General features: G+C 40.9%; 1 protein-coding gene and 1 long non-coding RNA gene across 7 annotated transcripts in view; both read left to right on the forward strand.

The window, feature by feature from the left end:
- LOC311088691 (nucleoside hydrolase) overlaps positions 1–23,662 on the forward strand; it is a 55,446-nt gene that overhangs the window by 31,055 nt on the left and 729 nt on the right. Inside the window, exons 1-7 of one of the 6 annotated variants that reach the window (XM_084122944.1) lie at positions 17,059–17,112; positions 18,143–18,196; positions 18,368–18,441; positions 18,654–18,838; positions 21,586–21,765; positions 21,849–21,960; positions 23,495–23,631. In XM_084122944.1, coding sequence (XP_083979070.1) covers positions 17,096–17,112; positions 18,143–18,196; positions 18,368–18,441; positions 18,654–18,838; positions 21,586–21,765; positions 21,849–21,960; positions 23,495–23,631 — 759 coding nt within the window. In that variant the 5' untranslated portion in view covers positions 17,059–17,095. Of the gene's footprint in view, positions 1–16,414; positions 16,634–16,999; positions 17,113–18,142; positions 18,197–18,346; positions 18,442–18,653; positions 18,839–21,585; positions 21,766–21,848; positions 21,961–23,494; positions 23,632–23,662 lie in introns of those variants that run through there. The other 5 variants (XM_084122941.1, XM_084122943.1, XM_084122945.1 and 2 more) reach the window with 5 other exon arrangements.
- Positions 11,258–14,083, forward strand: LOC311088158. Its single transcript, XR_014607459.1, has 3 exons — positions 11,258–11,416; positions 12,394–12,548; positions 12,631–14,083. It is a non-coding gene; the product is annotated as an uncharacterized lncRNA (long non-coding RNA).

Genomic DNA, 23,662 nt, shown 5'->3' on the forward strand with positions numbered 1-23,662 from the left:
CCAGCTTTTCCACATGCATAGCAAAGAATAACACCTTCTGAATTTATTCTTGCAAATCTCCTTGGTCTATGATGGAAACCATTAGACAATGTAATACATTCTCTCTCGCCAAAGGCAGCAACTGGATGTCTAGATTTGGCAGCTTTCATTTGACTATTTGCATTAGCATTATTGTTGTAAAACTGTGTCATTTTAGCAATAATGTCATTATATTCAGAGAGTGGTGTCACTAGCATTGTCACAGCAGACCGGGTGAGTGGGTCATTTACATTTACATTTATTCATTTAGCTGACGCTTTTATCCAAAGCGACTTACAATTGCTATATATGTCAGAGGTCGCACGCCTCTGGAGCAACTAGGGATTAAGTGTCTTGCTCAGGGACACATTGGTGTCTCACAGTGGATTCAAACCCGGGTCTCTCACACCAAAGGCATGTGTCTTATCCATTGCGCCACCACCACCCCTACTCTCACATTTGTTTATCAAGGCAGTCTTGAAACTGACATCATTCTTAGTAATATCAGGATTGCCACTGAAAGTCTTAAATGTCTCCAATAATCGTTCTGAAAATGCTGCTGGATGCTCCCCTTTCCTCATGTGCATCTCAGATATTTTATCCCAATTAACTGACATCACACCTAAGACTTCAAGCAGTGCCTTTTTCCTCTCTGACTTATTAGCATTTCTGTCCTTTACTTTCTGAGTTAAGGCTCCAGACAGATTTTCAGGCAAGCACATTCTTAACAAAACGCATGCATCACCATCTGTATAATTGTAAACTTCAGCATATTCCTCCAAGTTTTTCAGAAAATCTAATGGATCTTGTTTGTCACGATCAAATTTACCAATATTCTTGATCACAGTTTCTAGTTCAGTTGGATTAAATCCTCGGACTATGGAAGAGGTCATTGGTTCTTCCCTTCCTTCACTAGCACGCATAATCATAGTAGTATGGACTGGTGCCATGGGAAATTGGACTCTACAGTCAGAGTATTGGCTCTTGAATGACTTAGAATCTTTTTCCCAACCCTCAGCGCTGTCTTCCTGCAAATCTGGCATTTCTGGAACTGGGTTACACAATGTGACACCTAACAATGTCTTACTAGGGTTTTTCTCAGTTGTGCCATTCTTTATCATAAACTGACAAGCCGCTTTCGCTTTCGCTTCCTCCAAATTGTTGGACAATGTTTCCACAGATGATTTAAGCATACTATTGTTAGTTCTAAGAAGTACAATCTCATTCTGCATCTTTACCTTTTCTTCTTTCCATATCGTTTCACTAGCCAGGTAATTTTTTGTAGAAATGACCCCAACACTGAGTCGCTCATTTTCAGCCTCCAACTCATCTACTCTCCTCCTAGTTACTTTGTATGAAGCAAAAAGAGCTTGAAGCGCATTAGCAATTTTCCCATTTTTGTTCTTAGGCATTTTGGGATCATTTTCAAACTTAGAGATAGCCCACTTGTACGGTTTATCAACAATATTCTCTATTCCGTCAAACATTCCCTGAGAACCGTGTTTAGCAATGTATTTAACAATCATTTCTTCCATTTTCAAAAGTCTTATCGGGCTTTAGAGTATCTTGTGATCTAATAGTTATTCACAAAGTCTGATTTAGATGACTACACGTTATCTAGTTCCTTTAAGATATCCGTTAGTCTAATTATTCACAGCTCCAGTACTTCGGACGCAAATGAACAAAATAGCCACACTACCTGAGGCTTCTAAACTTAACCACAGCCACAATCCATTGGACCTTAAATTTCATTATGCAAAACAGTTAAGAAATGTAACACTGTCACAGTACGTCGGACGAAACCACACTACGTCGGGTTTTATGTTATTTTCTTAAAACAATTTACTTAGCCACAGTACTTCGGGCTAAAACAATATTTATCAAATTTAAAACACTGCCACAGTACATTGGGCAAAACCACACTGCTTCGGGTTCTTGTTTTAAACTTCACAGAGTCACGGCACGTCAGACTCAATAGTCTACACTTGAACACACAATCGTTGTGAAATAATTCAATTACGTTAATAAGTCTATTCAATTACTTTAGAATTTCCTCAGAATTATTACAACTTCACAATCGGTTTCAAGTACGTTAGAAACATATACATTTGTTTCAGTTACTTTAGAAACAACCAATCTAATATAACTCTGCACCACACTACTTCGGGCTGATTCAGTTACTTTAGAATCTTAACAGAATTATAATAGACCAACACCAAGTTTCAGTTACTTTAGAAACTTTACACTTCAGCACTTTGTTTCATTTACTTTAGAAACGACAATTCCAATACAACTCTGCCACCACACTGCTTCGGGCTTATTCAGTTCCGTTAGAATCTTAAACAAAATTGTACGGAATAGGCTAAACAACTCCTCCTGCTAATACTGAATAAACCAAATTCTCTTCTGTCCTTAAAATTTTCCTTTCTAGATTTTTTTTTAAACGAGGGGGTTCCCTGACAAAAAAAACAGCATAAATGAAAGAAAACAGCTTTTTCTTACCTTTCCCCACTTTTTTTTGTTGGAAATTCCTCGCTGGGTGGCTCGCCAATGTAAGAAAAAATGATGTGGATGTCGAAGATCTCAAAAATGAAGTTTATTACAGCTTAGCAGTGGCAAGGTACACAAAGCACCTTGGGTTCACCGGTGTCAGAATGAACCCAGAACATCCAAATCTTAAACCTTTTATCCTGTTCTTAATGTAAATAAAGTTGATCTTGTTGCAACAGCTGTGGTCTGTATGTTAATGAAGTTGGGACACCCCATTGTCTGAGAAAGTTCTCTGTGTCCCACACCCAGTCCCATTCTACAATTGACTACCATTTGCTCAGGATGTGATCAACCCAAATGGTCAAGAAACAATAGAACTTGACTGCCTTAATCTCTATGATAATTAAGCCATTTTGGGGATGAGCTTATTCTAAAATATATTTAGTGTGGAATCTGGGTCGAGGCAGACTACAATTTCTTACATTATTATATATAATTATATATCACAGTGTACACAGACTTATGCATTTAAATGTACATGTTCATTTTCAATCTGTCACACAAAGTGCCCGTGCAAAATCAGTTTTTGAGCTGATCGCCATCAAAAAAGTTCAGGAGATATTTCTTAGCGATGGCTGATTTCAACAGTTTCAATATGATAAAAAATAACTTTTATATTGATTTAAATATAATATTCAGAAGTAAACAGCATAGCTGACTTATAGATTCAGTTTACATCCACAAATGAATAAGCACGTCGATTCAGGGAGCAGTGCAAAGTGCCCGTGCAAAATCAGTTTTTGAGCTGATCGCCGTCAAAAAAGTTCAGGAGGAGATATTTCTTAGCGATGACTTATTTCAACAGTTTCAATATGATAAAAAATAACTTTTATATTGATTCAATGGATTAATTGCATTTTGAAAAAAAAGTGTCATGAATTTATTGCATTTTGGGGGAAAATAATCAGTTTTTATCAAAATCTGGATTTAAATTTTTTTTGATATTATAACCTAAAAATGCTTTGTGAAAGTTTGAAAAAGAAAATAGTGGTTTTCATCTTGCCACTTTCTTGGTAAAGAAAACACATTTTTACTCAAATCTATCTATAAATTATCTATCTATAAATTACAGAAACGTCTGTCTGTCTGTGTGTCTGTCTGTCTGTCTGTCTGTCTGTCTGTATGTGTGTGTGTCTGTTAACCGCATATCTCTCGAACCGTTAGTCCGATGGATTTCAAATTCGACAGGTGTCTTGCTACGGGCACGAGTAAGTGCAGTGCCAAGTTTGACGTTGTTTGGATGAGAAATGCAAAAGATATTGTTAAATATATCATTTTTAGAAGGTTGTGGTTTAAAAATAAACATTCTGACATTAGAGGGTTGTTTCGGTCAAAGAAGCCCCAAGAAGGTTGTGGTTTAAAAATAAACATTCTGACATAAACACTCAGTCAGCTACACTGTTTACTTCTGAATATTATAGTTTGGTAAAATCCATTTTGATTAATTTGAGTAAAAATGTGTTTTCTTTACCAAGAACATGGCAAGATGAAAACGTACTCGGTTACTAACGTAACCTCGGTTTTCTCTAGAAGAGGGAACGAGTACTGCGTCTTAGCTAAGACGCCACGAGATACTGAAGCAAAAAATTATCCTTTAATTTTGAATTACTGTAAAGCGCGTTGCAGCAGCACGCAGCCATAGGCGAGACGGCTCGCTCGCTCATTGGCTGCTCTGCGGCAACTGCATAAGCCTATCGAGCGAGGCCTGCGGTGACGTCAGGCCAATGAGTGCGCTCCTTGCCACTTCCCGCCGAAACGGGCGTGGCCTAGCCCTATAAAGGGAGCTCGAAAAGGCTGATTCACTGATTTTTTCATCGCCGAAGCGAACCAGAGTGAATCGCACGCACGGCAAGGAACGCAGTACTCGTTCCCTCTTCTAGAGAGAACCGAGGTTACGTTAGTAACCGAGTACGTTCTCTTACGAGAGGTCTCTCAAACTGCGTCTTAGCTAAGACGCTAGGGGACCCAATGCAAAACGCCGTGCGTGCTGGGATCAAACACCAATAAACCTGGAAACGAAGCCCAGGATTTACAGTGCATAATCACTAGAGGGACTCACAGAGAGTCCTGGAACAGGAGGGGAATCCCTCCGTCCCTATATTGTAGCGTCCGCAGACGCAATAACATGACATCACATACACAAGGCGGGGAGCCTGAACTAATGTGGGAAATGCGTGTCTTACGCAATACTGCCCATATCATGACAGTCGGCAGCGCACCGCGCTCGCGATCTCAGTGTCCTAATCAGACAACTGATTCGACTATACCGACAATAGCTTAGCCTGCAAGACGGGAACCTCTAGGTTATAAAACCTAATAAATGTAGACGGCGAGGCCCAGCCTGCCGCCATACATATGTCTTGCAAGGAAATCCCGCTAGACCAAGCCCACGAAGAGGCGACACCTCTCGTGGAGTGCGCTCTGACACCCAATGGGCATTGTAAGCCCTTGGTAGTGTATGCCAGCGCTATGGCGTCGACTATCCATCTGGATAGGCTCTGTTTTGAAACAGCCATTCCCTTGGAACGTCCACTGAACGAGACAAATAGCTGCTCAGTCTGTCTGAAGACAGAAGAGCGAGACACGTAAGCTCTTAGAGCCCTAACAGGGCAAAGAAAACTTGTGTCCCCTTCCTCGCCCGACACCGGCAGGGCAGACAGGGAAATAACCTGAGCCCGAAACGGTGTGTTGAGGGATTTTGGAACGTAACCGTGCCTAGGTTTGAGTATGACTCCTGAGTCGCTTGGCCCAAACTCTAAGCACGCCGCGCTCACCGAGAGCGCGTGCAGGTCACCTACGCGCTTCACTGAAGCGAGAGCCAACAAAAACACTGTTTGAAGGACAGATGTTTGAGGCTAACCGTTTGGATAGGCTCGAAAGGGGCACCTTTCATGGCCTCCAAAACCGTAGAGAGGTCCCACATAGGGACTGAAGGAGGTCTGGGAGGATTCAGCCTCCTAGCTCCCCTGAGGAAGCGGATGACTAAATCGTTCCTTCCTATTGACTGACCGAGCGTTGTTTCAGAGAACGCTGCGATAGCCGCCACATAGACTTTGAGCGTGGAGGGGGCTCTGCCCTTATCCAACAGCTCCTGTAGGAAGGAGAGAACCTCTGTCACCTCACAATCGAGGGGTGAACGACCCCGAGCTGTGCACCAGCTGGAGAATACCGACCACTTCGAGGCGTAAAGCCGTCTAGTTGACGGAGCTCTAGCCTGAGTGATAGTATTTAGCACTCCCACTGAGAGGTCAGCGGGTACCCGTTGAGTGCCCACACGTGGAGGGACCACAATTCCGGGTGAGGATGCCAAATCGAACCCCTGGCCTGAGAGAGGAGGTCCCTCCTCAATGGCACTGGCCATGGGGCAGTGTCTGCTAACTGCATCAGAACTGGGAACCATGGTTGGTTCTTCCAGAGCGGTGCTACAAGCAGCACTGAGCATTTTGTTTCCCTGATCCGTTCTATCACCTGAGGCAGGAGAGAGACGGGGGAAAAAGGCGTAGAGCGGACAGCGCGGCCACGTTCGGGACAGCGCGCTCTCGCTCTTGGAAAAGAACGCGGGGCAGTGAGCGTTTTCGTGAGACGCGAACAGGTCCACCTCCGCTCTGCCGAATCTCTCCCACAACAGCTGGACTGTTTGCGGGTGTAGAGACCATTCGCTCGTAGGAATGTTGTTCCTGGACGGTCTGTCTGGTCCCAAATTCTGGAGCCCAGGCACGTGCACTGCTCTCAGCGAGCGCAAGTTGCGCTGAGCCCATATCAGGAGGCGTTCCGCCAACCTGTATAGGTTTCGGGATCTGAGACCGCCCTGGCAATTTATATAGGACACCACAGACATGTTGTCCGAGCGGACTAAGACGTGTTGGTCCTTGATTTGGGGACGAAAACACGTCAGCGCGTTGTCCACTGCCAACATTTCAGGCTGGTGACAGCCGCGCTATCATAGACTGCGAGTCCAGAACTGTGCCCAGAAACGAAATCGTTTGACTGGGGTTCAGAGAACTCTTCGTCCAATTGACTCTGAGACCAAGATTCTCGAGGTGATCGAGTAAGATGGTCCTGTGCTCCACGAGCTCTGATCGTGATTGAGCTAGAATCAGCCAGTCATCCAAATAGTTCAGCACTCGCATGCCTCGGAGTTTGAGAGGTGCGAGCGCTGTGTCCATGCACTTCGTAAATGTACGAGGTGCTAGGGACAAGCCGAACGGCAGGACTGTATACTGGTATGTCTGGCCCTCGAAGGCGAATCTCAAGTATCGCCTGTGACTTGACGCTATTTGTATTTGAAAATACGCGTCCTTCAGATCTATCGACATAAACCAGTCTCCTCGGCGAATATGCGCGAGGATTTTTCTGGTCGTGAGCATTTTGAAACCGCGTTTCACTAATGCCTTGTTCAGCTGTCTTAGATCCAGTATGGGTCTGAGACCCCCGTCTTTTTTGGGAACCAAGAAGTATCTGCTGTACAGCCCCCCTTCGCTTTGAGCTTGAGATAAAGGCTCTATAGCCCCTTTTCTCAGCAGTTTTGATATTTCGGCTCGAAGTAGGTGTGCTACTTCTGAATTCACCGTAGTTTTGACGCGCGCTGTGAAGCGGCGAGGACGTTGGCAAAACTGTAGCGAGTAGCCTCTCTTTATAATGTCTAGCACCCATTCCGAAAGCCCTGGAAGCGCTGCCCATGCATCTGCATGGTTGGCTAAGGGTTGGATGCGAAGCGTGCTCTGTTCGCTGGGCGACAGAAGCGCTTCGGCGTGCTGTAACATAGGCGTCATGCCTGTGACATTCGAGGCGGGGAGCGCGCTGATCACAGCGGGCAGAATGCTCGCTCTCGACCCCACTACGGTGCTTAACCGAGTGAGGGAGGGCTGAGCGAGTCCCGTAGGACTCATAATGTCTGTGAGTAAGTGTGGGCGCAGAGGAGCGGGCACACTTACTGCTTTGGACGCGCTGTCTGCCTGAGCAAAGCGAGCGCGCACTGGTTTCGTTTTACAGAAACCGTGACGTGCAGAACATAGTGTTTGTGAGCACTGGGCAGTGGGCATGTTTACTATGTTGAATGCGCGATCGACCTGAGTCGATTTTACGACTTTTTTTTTTTTCGAAGCGCGCTCTGCTCGTTTGGCGACAGAGGCGCTTTGGTGCGCTGTAATCATAGGCGTTATGCCTATGACATTTGCGGGGGAAGCGCGCTGATCACAGCGGACAGAATGCCCGCGCTCGACCCCGCTGCGGTGTTTAACCGAGCGAGGGAGGGCTGGGCGAGTCCCGTGGGACATATAATGTCCGTGAGTGAATGTGGGCGCGGAAGGGCGGGCACATTTACTGCAGTGAGCGCACTGTCTGCCTGAGCAGAGTGAATGCACACAGGTTTCGTCTTTACAGAAACCATGAGACATGCAGAACATAGTGTTTGTGGGCACTAGGCAGTGGGCACGTTTACTATGTTGTGTGCGCGATCGACCTGAGTCGAATTTATGAGCGCGGGCCCTGTGTGAAGGGCTGTGCTTGTGTGTAGGGATGGGCACTAGGCAGTGGGTATCTACTCTACACATACAGCATCATCGGCCGTGGCCGGGACACCAGACGATACATCCCATGGGATTTTTCTGGGTAGCCGTAAAAGGCTTTTGTGTGCAGGCAAGCAAGCAGCTGTGCACTGCAGAATACACTGGAACAGTCACATTTCTTGGAACTGAACGAGCAGCTAGTCGAGCGCGGGTTGTACCACGTGCTCGTGGGCTGCAAAAACACATCTGCAGCTGCCTCTCAGGGAACTGACAGAGTGATTTGCATTTGGCGGCATAAATATTTTCTGCCGGTAGACCCGGGATTCAAACACGGGTCTCCCGCGCGAAAGCCTAAGAATCTACCACTGGGCCACAGTGAAGATACATAGACATTCAGTTAGCGCGAGTATTATCCACACTGGCGTTTGTTTGCAGGCATGCGGGTAGCACAACATGCAATACTGACATTTTCAGACGCCTGAAAGTGCCAGAATGTGAGAAGAGTGGATATCGCCCGGTCTCAGCGGGGCTAAAAACACTCCATTCTCCTTTCGCCAGCGACGCACGGGAACCGTAGAAACGGTGTTCGGTTGCAGGCAAGCGGGTACTATGCGCTTGCTGGCTGCAAAATGCACCTCTGCAGTCGCCCTCAGGGGACTGACAGAGCGAAGCATTGGCGGCATAAATATATGCCGCGAGACCGGGATTCGTGTGAAAAACCTATAATTCCACCACTGAGCCACAGGGGGATACAGGCTTTTGGATGCGTTGAGCGTCAACATGTATTCTTCGGCGTTGCTGGCAGGCGTGCGTGTTTATAACAGACTCGCTTGCTGCAAATGATATTTCCAGTCGCCGAACAGGGAACTGAGAAATGTGAGAGAAAAGAGGCCAGTACGGCCAAAGGCGGGACTAAGAACACTCTTTTCTCCTTTCGCCGGTGAATGACGCGCAGAGGCAGGGTAGCTTTTCTTGTAACGTAAAGAAAAACTAACCTCGACCGTCCGCTTCCAGGAGGAGCAGCCTCGGAGAAGGATGCCAGGTGAGTCCTCAGTCACCATAGGCAATTGGCTCGGAGTGAGGGCGGTCACCATCAGCGAGCGCGAGAGCTGCGAGATCCTCTAGGAAAGGGGGGCGTCTTGAAAAAGACGCCCGGCTCTTTTAGTGTAAAATGGTACATACATAAAACACAGTATAGAGAAAAGGATATAGGCGCCGGATAGCGCAGCAGGTACGGCGGTGAAGGCGGCGTTGGCCAGCAGCTTCTGGAGTGGCTCGTCCCGCTGAAGGTGCTTTCTCAGACGACGCGCTGTGCTTCTCTCGTGATCCAACGATGCGTGAGCTTCGCTGAAGAGATGAAAAATCAGTGAATCAGCCTTTTCCAGCTCCCTTTATAGGGCTAGGCCACGCCCGTTTCGGCGGGAAGTGGCAAGGAGCGCCCTCATTGGCCTGACGTCACCGCAGGCCTCGCTCGATAGGCTTATGCAGTTGCCGCAGAGCAGCCAATGAGCGAGCGAGCCGTCTCGCCTATGGCTGCATGCTGCTGCAACGCGCTTTACAATAATTCAAAATTAAAGGATAATTTTTTGCTTCAGTATCTCGTGGAAAAGAGGTTTTTCCCCTAGCGTCTTAGCTAAGACGCAGTACGAGAGACCTCTCGTAAGAGAACCACTATTTTCTGTTTCAAACTTACACATAGCATCTTTAGGTTATAATAACATAAAAAATTCAAATCCAGATTTTGATTTTTACAGACTTTATTATTTTTTCCCAAAAATGCAATAAATTCATGACACTTTTTTTTCCAAAATGCAATTAATCCATTGAATCAATATAAAAGTTATTTTTTATCATGAAATATTTCCTGAACTTTTTTGTTCAGCGATCAGCTCACAAAAACTGATTTTGCACGGGCACTTTGCACTGCTCCCTGAATCAACGCGCTTATTCATTTGTGGATGTAAACTGAATCTCAGCTATGCTGTTTACTTCTGAATATTATATTTCATTCTGGTGCGCTTAACGTTATCGCTACTGTGTAATAGTAGCCTATGCTATTCACCAACTAAACATATCCTATTCAATGCGTTCACAGTCTCTTTCACGGGCATCATTTGTAGTAGCCTATTCACAAACTGTTTGCTCAAGCATAGCGTTTTCTCGGAGTTCACTGTGTGCTTTCTACCATGCACAAATAAAAATGTCACTGAACCTTTGCGGTGTAATTGTAACAATGAGCACTCAAACACACCAAACCAACAATTACTAAAAACACATTTAAAAACTGATTTTGCATGGGCATTTTGCACTAGTTAATCAAAATGGATTTATCACGTTCTGGAACCAAACTATAATATTCAGAAGTAAACAGTGTAGCTGAGTGTTTATTTTTAAACCACAACCTTCTTGGGGCTTCTTTGACTGATACAACCCTCTAATGTCAGAATGTTTATTTTTAAACCACAACCTTTTAAAAATGATATATTTAACGATATCTTTAGCATTTCTCATCCAAACAACGTCAAACTTGGCACTGCACTTACTCGTGCCCGTAGCGAGACACCTGTCAAGTTTGAAATCCATCGGACTAACGGTTCGAGAGATATGCGGTTAACAGACATACACACATACACACACACAGACAGACACACAGACAGACGTTTCTGTAATTTATAGATAGATATCTTAAATTGCACTTAAATTGGGAGTCGAACTGAATCATTACACCATTGTTCGATTCACCGGCATAGATGCCGCCTCTGCCTTAGTTGAGCACAGACACTCCAATGTTTGGGTAAGATTAGGAGCGTATTTCCCCCGAAGTCCCTAGCATTTACTGTCCGAAAGAATATAAGAATATACTTAAGAGTGAACTGAATGTATTGTTTTCAGACACTTAATTTCATGTTAATTGCAATTAAATTAGTGTTTTATAGTTTGAGTGAACCACTCAATTTGTACTTAAATACTTCATATGTAATATGTAGTCTTTGAAATATGGTTAAAGTGAACTGTTGAATGGACTGACAAGCATTTATGGTAAACTAAAATATATCTTAATGTCATTATATTGCATGTCATGTATTTAAATATATTTGTAACTAATTACACATTTGTAATGATGAAGTTGCAATTTAGTACATTTAAAATATATTAACTAGTCTTTTTCACATGTCCCTTTATGAAAAAAGTTGTCAGTCCTAACAAGTTAATTGTCTCCATCCATAGGTCTCCCCCGCTCTCGCAGTCAAAACTGTGTGCCTGAGCTACTCAAATTCCTCAGTCAAAATGTCAATGCCAGGAAGAGCAAGAATGTGGACATCCTGTTGCTGGCAGCAGAGGTACAGCAATCCACCATTACTATTGTTCATTTGTGCCTAGAGGTCTGTTCATACCACTTATAATGTTCGGCACAAAAATGCACACAATTTTTCAGACCAATGAGTGAAAAACAGCAGGCGGGTTGAATGAAAATGCAGATTCACTCTCTGACAGTAGATGGCGCTTTTAGAAAAGCAGAAATACTCCCCGGTGCACAAAGCGCTGCACAACTGTTTTTGCCACCTGCTTGTCACATGTTTTCATGAAAAGAGAGCCAGTTCTGGGCTGCGTCTGAAATCTCATACTTCCCTATAGTAGATGAAAAACAGTATGTTACTAAAGAAGTATGTCCGAATTCACAGTAGCCTACTCATAAAAGAGTAGGCAAAAAGTACCCAGATGACCAACTACTTCAGGCGAGTTTCTGAAGTGTGCGTACGATCAGCCTCAGATGTGAGCCCACGGTCCGTTGGCTAATCGTCTGATGCGTATGGCGCACAAAATTGGAAACATGAAGTCGTCATCTGATTGGTTGAATTCTACAGGATTTTCAGGAGACGTGTGTGTCGTGTTCTTTAACGGTCCGCTTGAAACAAAGATGTTGTGAACCCAAACCCCCTCATGGAAGAAAGCCGTTGTGTTTACAACTGTGACAATAAGTGCTTATCAGAATCAACTAAACGCTGGATTTTCAAAAGTATGTGAAGCATGTAAAGTTTGCGTCATAGACTCTCTAAATACGTTGACTAACGCCACTAAACATAACACGGAACAAAACGAACTGTGATCGGTTGCTTTACAGTCCTTGTCGATCGACAGAAAATGTTTTGTGCATTAATTATTTGCACCACATATTCGTCTTGGTGTATAAACCTTCAACCTCATTTTTGTGTGTGAAACTTTTCATCAAAAAAGAAACAACATAAATATGGGAACTTCTCACAACTTCTAGTAATAGCCATTAATGCAACGACATCTTTCTCATTTGTTGCTTCAGGTTTGTCGGCGTCTGAATGGTGTGCGCGTGACCAGCTGCAAGAGCGCAAAGGATCGCACGGCCATGTCGGTGACCCTGGAGCAATGTCATATCCTCCAGCAGGAGCACTGCATGGCCCCGCAGGTCTTCACCCAGGCCTTGGATTGTATGCGCAGGTGAGACCACACTTACAGTTAGGGGTCTTTCATTTACGCATCATTCTATCCCCGTCTCTCAATCCCCTCTCTGGTCCCACAGCGAGGGCTGCCGGCGAGAAAACACCATGAAAAACGTAGGCAGTCGCAAATACGCCTTCAACTCCCTCCAGCTGAAGACTTTCCCTAGGCAGTACAGACCACCAGAGGGCACCTATGGGAAAGTGGACTTGAGCTGACAAGCAGTCCGCTGTTCTGGCCCGCTGGGACTAGAGCTGCATGTTTCTCCTTGTTCGCTTTACTTTATTAGCACATATCTGAAGGAAAAGTTTTATTATGCACACACAGTCATGCTCTGGTTATCATCCAGATGACACTGTTAATATTTTCAGATCCCCGAACCTCTTCTATGAACCGTGGATGAACCGGAGATAGGGAAAGAAAATCACGTGAAGGTATATGAGTAGCTCGCTTGGTTGTTGCACTGAATGCAGGTAAGAAGGCCTGTTAGATTCTAAATTAATTTAATTTATCAGAGCAGTTCCCAAAAAATCCCAAATTCATTCCATCTGTGTTTAGTTAAGTACATTTTAAATCATTTCCAGCACCACACTTGGTCTTTGTATTGAAATGCAAAGGTTGAAACTATCAGCACTGAAGCAAAGCTGTGTTTTTATCATACTTTAGATTGTATTCAAAGTTCAGTAGGTTATAGTTAATGTGTATGTGCTGTGGTATAGTAGATGATTTGTTCCCAAAGCCAGTTTTAACATTTGTAAGGATAAGTCGGGTTAAGTTAGAGAATCAATATATAGACCCCATTGTTAATCATCACTTCATTTCAAGTATACACACAACTAGCTGCCTTAAGAGAGTCCACCATTGCAAACTCATTTGTTTAGATAAATATGTAGATATTTCGAAATCTGTGTGTGACTATTTGTGACGTGGCAGATTGTTTTATTTATTTACCGTAAGACTCTCTCTTTACGAAAGTGTTAGTGCTTTAATGCAGGCCTTTGCCCTCCTGACTTGCATTGTACGGGTTGTAGAGTTTAAGTTTAAGAGGACGAGCTTCCTCGTACTGTTGCCAAGCACAGCTAGTCTCTGTACAGTGAGCATACAGTGTGAATATACATTCTTTGTAAGGAAATATGTGAGAAGACACTATTGATATGTTCATTGACTGTCTGTATATGTTTTCATAGTTCAAAGTTTCTTTGATGGACGTTTGTATTGGTTGATATGAATGTCCGTACTGATCTAATAAGGAGCACTGCTGCAACTGGTCCTACAATGTGAAGAATATTTCTTGAATTTTTTTTGTTTTCCGAAAGCAGAGGGGTGCATTTAGACTATTTATTTTATTGTAATAGTTATAAGAAAACCGTAATGTTGCATTACTGAACATAATAAAAGACTATATGTAATGACCACAGTGAGAAATCATCAGCCTTTGTATCTGCACAAATACATGCACAACTGGACTGTAGTTCCTGGTTTGTATATTGCAGGATTGAACCACTGAAAGCTTAAATTTGCAACTTGGGAGACAAGAGCATGTGTCTTTCTTAACCTCTGCTAAAATGATTTAGATTTGAACCAGATGCACTGCATGGAAGGTAGGCTACTAGTGTTATTTCAGGTTATACTTAATTGTTATTTTTAATAAATGTATATTTAATTATTTTAACACTTTGATCATTTAATTTATGTTTCTTTCTTCACTATTGTGAGTGCAAAAGCACTGCTATGTTGTCAGAGAATGGTGTCCTATTTTTATTTTTTTTATGTATGTTCAAATACCTTGCTGTACAAAATGCCTCTTTCTTTCCCCAAACATACAGCTTTAAAATTAAAATAACATACCAGCATAAATGGTAAGCTACTTTATTGCTTTGTTCACTGCTATGTTATATAGACAGACAGACAGACATACATATATATATATATATATATATATATATATATATATATATATATATATGCAGGGGTTGGACAAGAAACTGAAATGAAACACTTGGTTTTAGACCACAAATAAACTATGTAAACCCTCCTTTTGCAGCAAATACAGCATCAATTTGACAAGATACACGTCCTTCACAGTGGCCAGAGGGAATCTGAGCCATTCCTCTTCCAGAACAGTAGCCAGGGCACTGTGATGTTGGTAAAGGAAAAGGGTTTTCTGACTCCTAAACTCCAAAATACTCCCAAAGTGGCTCAAAAATATTTAGAACAGCTGTGCTATAATTCAACCGTCACACTCTGCTCTCACTTGAGTGTGAAATCAGTGAAGTGAAGCGCATATATAGACGTGTGTATGTATGTAAATTTTATGTTTATCTATAAAATGTATCCACCATTCTATGTTCATTCTACAGCGTTTTATGTTTTACAACTCCTCTTTGGCCTTTTGTCAGATGTTCACCAAACTTTGCAAATGTCAGCTCTATGCTGGCAAAAATGTATCATAAGACTTTTGCTCCATAAAAGTGTTCAGCAGATACGATCTGACATATTTGCTGGGTGTGGCCCATTCTGACTGTTATGTATATATCTTGTGTGCACAAAGTCCAAACTTCTCACAACTTTGTATGTATGGAGAACAAGTCATTCTGAGCAAACATGCTTAGTTTCATAAGTTTCACCAGATAAGAAATCTCTTATGTCCGATCTTTATCTATTTCCACCTGTTTGAATGATAAATAAATGCTTAGAATCAGTTTATTTGTAGAACTATGCACTGGCAATATAGATTTATATAGTTAGTTTACAAATAAATATGTATTTAATAGATCATTAAATGTTAATTTTACTTCTATAACTATATATATATATAAAAAAACGCATTTGTCACACTGATAGAGATGATTAAATATATTTCTGTCCATTTAAAATGAAGAGACAATTTTTGTCTCCGTTTTAAGATAACATATTTCTATGAAGAGACAATAGGCCTATTTAGCGTTATGAAAAACAAAGCACTTACGTGCTGACAGGCATTTCACATTAGAATTTAAATACAGCAGTTCACACAAAACAGTTTTACGGGTTAGAAGGCAACATAGTATTCAGAATAGAAATAAATAAGATAAAAATTAAGATACTTTTGTCGCCTAACACATTTTTGAGCTGAAACTGATATCTTCACACTCGTTTGAAATTATGATGACGTTTGTATAGCTACTAGTGTAGCCTGTGGGAAAAAATGCCATATTCATTTCAAAAGGGTGTGAAGGTAAAGATATAATTTTCAGCTCAAACATTTATAAGTAGTCTACAGAAGTATCTTAATTTTTATCTATTTATAGGCTACAGCATATAATAGGCTAATACCGTTATTGCATTGTACCGTTATTGTGTTGGATGGATAGGTAACAGTATTACACCGTTTCCCGTGCAATCCTCCAAGGGGCGCTCGGCGGCTCAGAAAGCCGAATCTGCCCCGTTACAAATTACAAGACTTTTTTTTTTTTTTTTTTTTGATACAATTGTCTAATAAAAAATAAGAATAAATTAAAACTATTATAAAAGTAATATATAAACCAGCAATCTCTGGGAAATAATTATTCCGTTTTATCTTGAAATTGCACACAACTGTGATTGGTCCACCCTGTGATACACGACATAGCCTACACAAAACATTCAGTGGCACATGCCAGTCAAATACAGATGTGCCACAAACTGACAACATTTTTAGGAATTTAAAAAAAAAATATATATATATATAAACTCCTCTCCTGTGGTCTCTGAGCTGGTGTAATGCATTTGTCAAAAAAAAGTCAGTGTTTTATTTGTTTATTTATTTTCGTAGACAAGCGTCCCATTGGTTCCTTTCTTAACTGACACTAGGCTGGCCCAATCACATCTTTAAACACCTCCCCTTTTGGGCTGCGAGCGTGCAGTGTCGGCGTGCATCTGTCAAAATAGTCATGATGGGGAAGAAACGTAAAGGAAGCAAAGAAGAAGTGCGCGAAAAAGAGAAACAGGGAAAACGTGTAAAAATAACCGATGTGTTTTCTGCAGCAGCAGGACCCGGCACGCAAAATGAGGAGGATGAGGAGAGGGACAAAGATGAGTGAGTGTGTAGAGCCTGGGCTAAAACAGTAAGGCAATGTCATGAGTGTAGCAACAAATAACCCCTTGATAAAACTGAGCCATAAGCACGAGTGGTGGACAAACTAGCTGTTTGCAATATTATGGTGATAACACTGAAATAATAATAAATAAATAAATAATAATTGCTCGCTTTGCTGTATGACTGCGTCAGTTTTGCCTTGATACATTTATACATTATTTTGTCCCAGTCCAGCCCTGGTCCTCGGTTCATTGAGCTGTTATCTTAAATTTAACGTTACCATCATTACGAAAAAATAATGATGCATTATCCAGCCGCCTCAACCGAGTCAGAACCATGAACGAATCATTTGCGAACGGTTCAATAAAAAGACCCGACCCAAAAGATCCGAATCGTGTGGAAGTAATGCAACATTCTAGATGTAAACACCAAGGAGGAAGAAGAATATAGAACATCCGGTTCGTCGGAAGTGAAACTACGGACACCGTTAATGCCTATATTCGGACGGTAATTGTTTCTCATGTTTACGTCTGTAAAAAATAAATTTGCATGGCACCTCAGTGATAAACGGATGGCGATTTATTGACGGTGGAGGAGCGAGTGTTAATCACGAACGCGCTGCTCACGTACTCAGTCGCATTGTTCGCTGTAAATAAAATGTATGGACTAATACGAATAAATTCGTATTTAATTTAATAATAGGAAAATAATGTTCTATTTATTATTTAATTATTTAAATCTCATTTTTTTAAATAGGAAGCATCGCTATATTTGAAATTGTTGTCTGTTTTACATTTTATCTCAAAAGGATGTTATTTTCAAAATATGGAATTCAGCGGAAATAATTGTTGCAGCCTCTTATTTACATGAGGTAAAAATAAAGCTGCTTGGTTTGTATTTTTGCTGCCACAATAACGCCACATTTCAAATGTTTAGGCCTACGTGTTTTTGTTTTGTTTTTTCTCTCTTATTTTGTTTGCTGAGGGTGAGCGGTGATGAAATATTGTTCTTGTAAATACTTTCCAGCATTTCAGTAAAAAAAAAGTAAAAAAAATAAAAAGCATGCAAATTACAGTGAAACGAGCGGTGATCAAAAAGGATTTAAATGGTGAATTTTGAAGTTATCTTTTCTTGTACAATCAGAGATAAATTCGGACGGCAATTAAATTACCACAACCTGGTGTTTGCCAAAAAAACAGTAACGTTAGGTTTTGGAAACTGGATTCGGATTGCAATAAAATAACCGACTAACTCCTGTAAATGTTGAAAATCCCTTACGACCCCATGAGAAATTATACCGTCCAAATAGGGCTATAATTAACTTTTTAAACCACTGAGTTAAAATATATAGAGTTCACGTTCAAATAAGAGAATTATTAATGATAATATAAAAGAATAAGGCCTATAGCACTACATTCTTAACCTCTACCTGAACAACGTCCAAACCCACCACGATCAACCTGTTTCACGTCGATGGTCATTGAAATGTCGCGCGTGCACTTTAAGTAACTTAGATGTTTTCTTCCGCATTATTTAGATGGACCTTAGTGTTTCTTAGAAGACAACAGACACTTGGATTAAACAAAACTCGGTAAACAGTTACTCCCGGTTTGTTTTGTGTTGATTTTGTGTTGGCTTACCTACAGTATTTAGGAGCGCGCGCTAGTCACATGTTTAATGGGAAAACCTTGTTATATGAAACATGATTGCGTAATATAACTATCCAAAGTTCCTCCGACAGATAAACTGACTCCTCTTACAGATACCGAGAGCTCGCGACTGCATCAGACAGCTTTAAAGAAACTCACACGAACTTCTGCAGCCACTTCATAACAGGTAAGTCCTCAGTCATTCATGTACTAATCTAATTGGTCATTTGGCTGACATGTTTATCCTAAGTGTCCACCAGTACTTTTATGAAGTTTCTTGCTCAAGCCCTCGAAAGGCATGTGGGTTTTGAATGTACAACTTTTACCAGCCTGGACAATCAGGATACACCACCAATTGTTGTTAAACTAAATTACTTTTGTTCTCATATCTTTGTGCAGAAGTCAGCATGACGAAATTGCTTGTGGACGTGGACTGTGGTGTGGATGATGCTCAGGCTCTCATGATGGCTTTGGCAGTGCCGGACGTACAGATCCTGGGCATCACCTGCGTTCACGGCAACACTTCATTAGAAAACGTCTGCAAGAATGTCTTGCGTGTCCTGAAAGTGTGTAATCATCTGGAGGTGAGATATGCTTGGAAAGTGGTGTGGTAGATTTTTCTTCTTTCGCACCTGACTGATAATCGTTTGCACCTTGGAACCCATTTCAGGGAGTGCGTTCACGAGACACCAAGCACTGTTTTGTGCGGATGGGCAGCCAGAGTGCGTTGAGGGTTTTCTGTTTGAACAGTGTTGTGTTAATGGCCCCAAAGTTAATAACTAATGATCTTCACAACGGAAGTGAATCAATCAATCAAAACTAACTTTAGCTGGACAATAACTTTATCCTAGAGCTGCTGTAAAGCCAAAACAATCTCTGTTACTGTAATTTCCTATTATCACTGTAAAGCTGCTTTAAAACAATTCATATTGTTAAAAGCGCTATATAAATGAAGGTGACTTGACTTGACTTAAATTTACCCGGGGCGTCTCCAATCGACTCCCAGTAATCTTTATACTCTAGCTCTGCGTCTACAGTTGACAACTGGCTTCGAGTTCGGACGACGTCTCGTCCCTTTGCCTGTAACACTATCAGAGTGTCAAGTAAGCTTCACTAACTATCTTGGTGCGCAGCATTAATCAGACAGACTCCAGACAATGCCTTTGAATATGCTTTAATCACGACCGGAGGATCTCAGACAAATTTCAGAGAGAAACCCACCAGCAAAAAGAATACAACGGTTTTTATAGAATAGGAGCATGGCAAAAATGACATGAAACATTACATAATTTCCCTACAAGTTGATTGGTTCTTCAAATGCAAACCCTTCTGTTTCTATGTAGAAGCAAACTTAGATCTCAAATCATTAAAAAAATGGAAAAGAAGTTCAGTTGATTACTGTTTACAGTCAATATGTCATGAGACTATTCTAGACTGTTATATTTTTGATTTTGTCTAGCTCAGAATTTTCCACTGGTTTCGACACAGGTAGAATGTTTGGCCTAAAGAAGAAGTAAGATCAGATGTTAGAATTATTATTAGTTTAAAGTACAGTTTACTATTTTAATTATTAAAAAATCCATCACAGTGGTCAGTACATACCAAAATGAGATTGTGTAACAAAACTAGCCTAATGGCCAATCAAAAATAGCTCAAAAGTAGCCCATTGACCGTATTCCAAATACAAAAAAAAATATGCCTCTCCCATATCTAAATTATTTTTCAGTCACTGTTATGCAAATATGAAAACCACTTGATTATATCGTAATTATCATGAACACAGCTTATCTAGCACAGTTTTATCATTGGTAGAATATAAAATATTTTAATACAAGCAATTCAGTCAAATATTATTTATGCAATGTCAAACCTTGACTCAAGGGGATAAAAATTAACCCACGGCAAGAGTTTAAAATTAACCCAATTTCACGGGAAAAATCTATTGCGGACTCAGCAACTCTGTATCCGAGTGAAATGGCTACTTGAACAAGGAAAAATTAAGGGCGGGACTTGCAACAAACTTCCGTATTCTGAAAATCAGGTCTCATCGGTTCCGGTTCAGGTCTAAGGGTTAAAGGGTTAATTCACCTAAAAAAATTTTTTTTTTTAAATCCATTAATTACTCACCCTCATGTCGTTTAAGACCCATTCTACTTTCGTTCATCTTCGGAACACAATGATGTTTTTGATAAAGTCTGAGAGCTTTCTGTCCCTCATAGACAGCTACACAACTACCACTTTGACGCTTCAAAAAGTTCAAAAAGAGATTGTTAAACTAATCCATATGAATTTAGCGGTTTAGTCTTACGGGTGCGACATGAGGGTGAGTTTATGAAAAAAAAACCACTTTCTACAACAAGCAACAATGAGACCTCCTGTTTGTTCGTGTGTCGTTCGGCAAAAAGCCTATTGATTGTATGGTTGAATGGTTGTGTTTTTGCTATTGTTCTGATGTGAGTGACAGGTTGCCCCCCCCCCCCCACGCCAGTAAACACGTCATCAGAGAAGAGAAGAGAGATGTTGCTGTAAGCATGACGAGAAGATATTTTGATTAAAGATTACGAGGGTACATGAATTTTAAAAAATAACGGCATGCATAGATTAATTATTTATAAAAATGCTGCAATATTCCATAAAAAAGGTCAATTTTTATTTCATGGATTTTCAATGAAGTCAATAGGCAAATTTTTTATTGCATACTGGCTTTGAAAATACAATACTAGCTCCTTTTTGTCAGTTATTTATTTAGTAAATATTTGATGTCATACTTCCTGATGCAGAGGTTTTTCAAAGAGCTTATATTTTGACCCATTAGTATGTCCTACAAGTATTGTGCAATGTTTGCATAACTGTGACAAACTGCAAAAATTGGTGAACCATTCTGACCCGCACTAACAAAGGGACTCATGAACAACCAGCTCAAAAGAAAAAAAAAAAATTGTGGATCATCTAGGTAATGAATGACACAGCGTTAAGAAACAAGCATATGTGAACTTTTGCACTGGTTTATTTATTTTTTAATTCAGCTATTACTTTGTCTTATGCAACGTAACGACCCTTCACTGTTTTTAAAAGTCTAGTGAATTAGTAGGGGATATGTTATATCTAGGTGTGGTCAAGGTATATATATATATATACTGCATATATATATATACTGGATTTCTGTATGTTCAGAAATATATTCTGTTATAATTCTAGCTGTTTGCATATATATTTTGAGCTCAAATAACTGAGTAACTTTTCTTACTGCACAGTAATGTATTTGTTATCCAGCACATGACAGCCATTTACAGCATAATCATAAAACCTGATTGTGTCTCTGAATTCTTAGATTCCTGTATTTCGTGGAGCGACTAAAGCGCTCTTGGAGCAAACCGTTAGTGCTGGAGATTTTCATGGCAAAGATGGACTCGGGGACGCCCCAGACCCCCAAGCTCCTGGTCTGGAACTGGTCCAGGAAGAGGGCGCCGTGTCCGCCATGATCCGAATAGTCAATGAGAATCCTGGAGAGGTGTATATGATTTCTACAGTAGCAAATATTTGATTAATGGAAATAACAAGATTTTTACCATGTGTTGTTCCTGCTTCTCTAAGGTGTCTTTAGTGGCCACGGCTCCGCTGACGAATGTGGCTTTGGCGGTGAAACTGGACCCCTCCTTTCCCGAGAAACTCAAAGGCCTTTACATTATGGGTGGCAATACAGCCTGTGAGTCCCTAAAACGTACTGTTATATCAGAATAGGATGGGGCAGTATATCCAATATTAGAGCTGTTAAGTTTAATGTGACCACTTTGAAGAATTGGTTCAAAGTAAATTTTTCTAAAAACAAACTTTTACTTGGCAGTGATAGTTTAGCTGCAATGATGGCTTCTCTCAGTTAAATAAATCGAAATGGTCACAATTTGCCAAAAATTAATCAAGGCCTTTAAGCCATGTCAACGCACAAATAGAAATCTAGAGATAAACACTACCAGTCAAATGTTTGTAATAATTAAGATTTTTGAACAAGATGTCTCTTATTCTCACCAAGGCTGTGTTTATTTGTTCAAAAAAACAGTAACAACAGTAATATTGTGAACTATTATTACAATTTAAAACTATTTTCTTTTTGATTTTAAAATGTAATTTATTCCTGTGGCAAAGCTGAATTTTCAACATCATGACTCCAGTTCAGAAATCATTCTAATATGCTGAATTGGTGCTCAATTAGTATTGGTGCTCGGTTATTAATAATGGTTCTTATTGTTATCAATGTTGAAAACAATTGTGCCTGTTGTGTTCTTAATTCTTCCCAATTTGCTTCCTTAATTTGACCAGTAGTGATTATTTTTTTCAAAGGATGAATGGTAATTTTATTTTATGCAATATTGCCCAGCCCTAAACCAGAATCATGTGCACCTTAAAGGGATACTCCAATTTTTTTTTGAAATAGGCTCATTTTACAACTCCCCCAGAGTTAAACAGTTGAGTTTTACCGTTTTCGAATCCATTCAGCCGAACTCCGGGTCTGGCGGTACCACTTTTAGCATAGCTTAGCATAGATCATTGAATCGGACAGGACCATTAGCATCTCTCTCAAAAAAATGACCAAAGAGTTTTGATATTTTTCCTATTTACAACTTGACTCTTCTGTAGTTACATCGTGTACTAAGACCGACGGAAAATGAAAAGTCGCGCCTGAAAATAGTCCCCAGCTCAGTAACTTCCAACGTGACCAGGACTAAGTTTGTCTAACCTATTAGACCTATTTTCAGGCGCTGCGTCATATCATTACGCCTGCTGGACGTACGCCTCATGGTACGGCAGCAAAGTTTCTTGATTATTACGCAGGAATGAGAGTATAGTTCCTAGCCATATCAGCCTAGAAAATCGCAACTTTACATTTTCCGTCGGTCTTAGTACACGATGTAACTACAGAAGAGTCAAGTTTTAAATAGGAAAAATATCGAAACTCTTTGGTCATTTTTTTGAGAGAGATGCTAATGGTCCTGTCCGATTCAATGATCTATGCTAAGCTATGCTAAAAGTGGTACCGTCAGACCCGGAGTTCGGCTGAATGGATTCGAAAATGGTAAAACTCAACCGTTTTACTCTGGGGGAGTTGTAAAATGAGCCTATTTCCAAAAAAAGTGGAGTATCCCTTTAAATGCAAACATTATAATCAGTCTGAACTGTATTGCTGGTCTTCCATATTAACATGTTTCATGCAGATTAGAAAACTAACGACCGCTTCTCTTTAGCTCGTGGGAACATCACTGTGTGTGGAGAGTTCAACTTTGTAGCTGATCCTGAAGCAGCTTATATTGTCCTGAATGAATTCATTTGTCCAATTTACATTGCAACCTGGGAGTTCACCTGTCACAGTAAATTACCCTGGGTGAGATCTTCATGTCTTAAAAAAAAAATAT

Source organism: Abramis brama (assembly GCF_963993115.1).
Source record: "Abramis brama genome assembly, chromosome: 8".
Taxonomy (NCBI): domain Eukaryota; kingdom Metazoa; phylum Chordata; class Actinopteri; order Cypriniformes; family Leuciscidae; genus Abramis; species Abramis brama.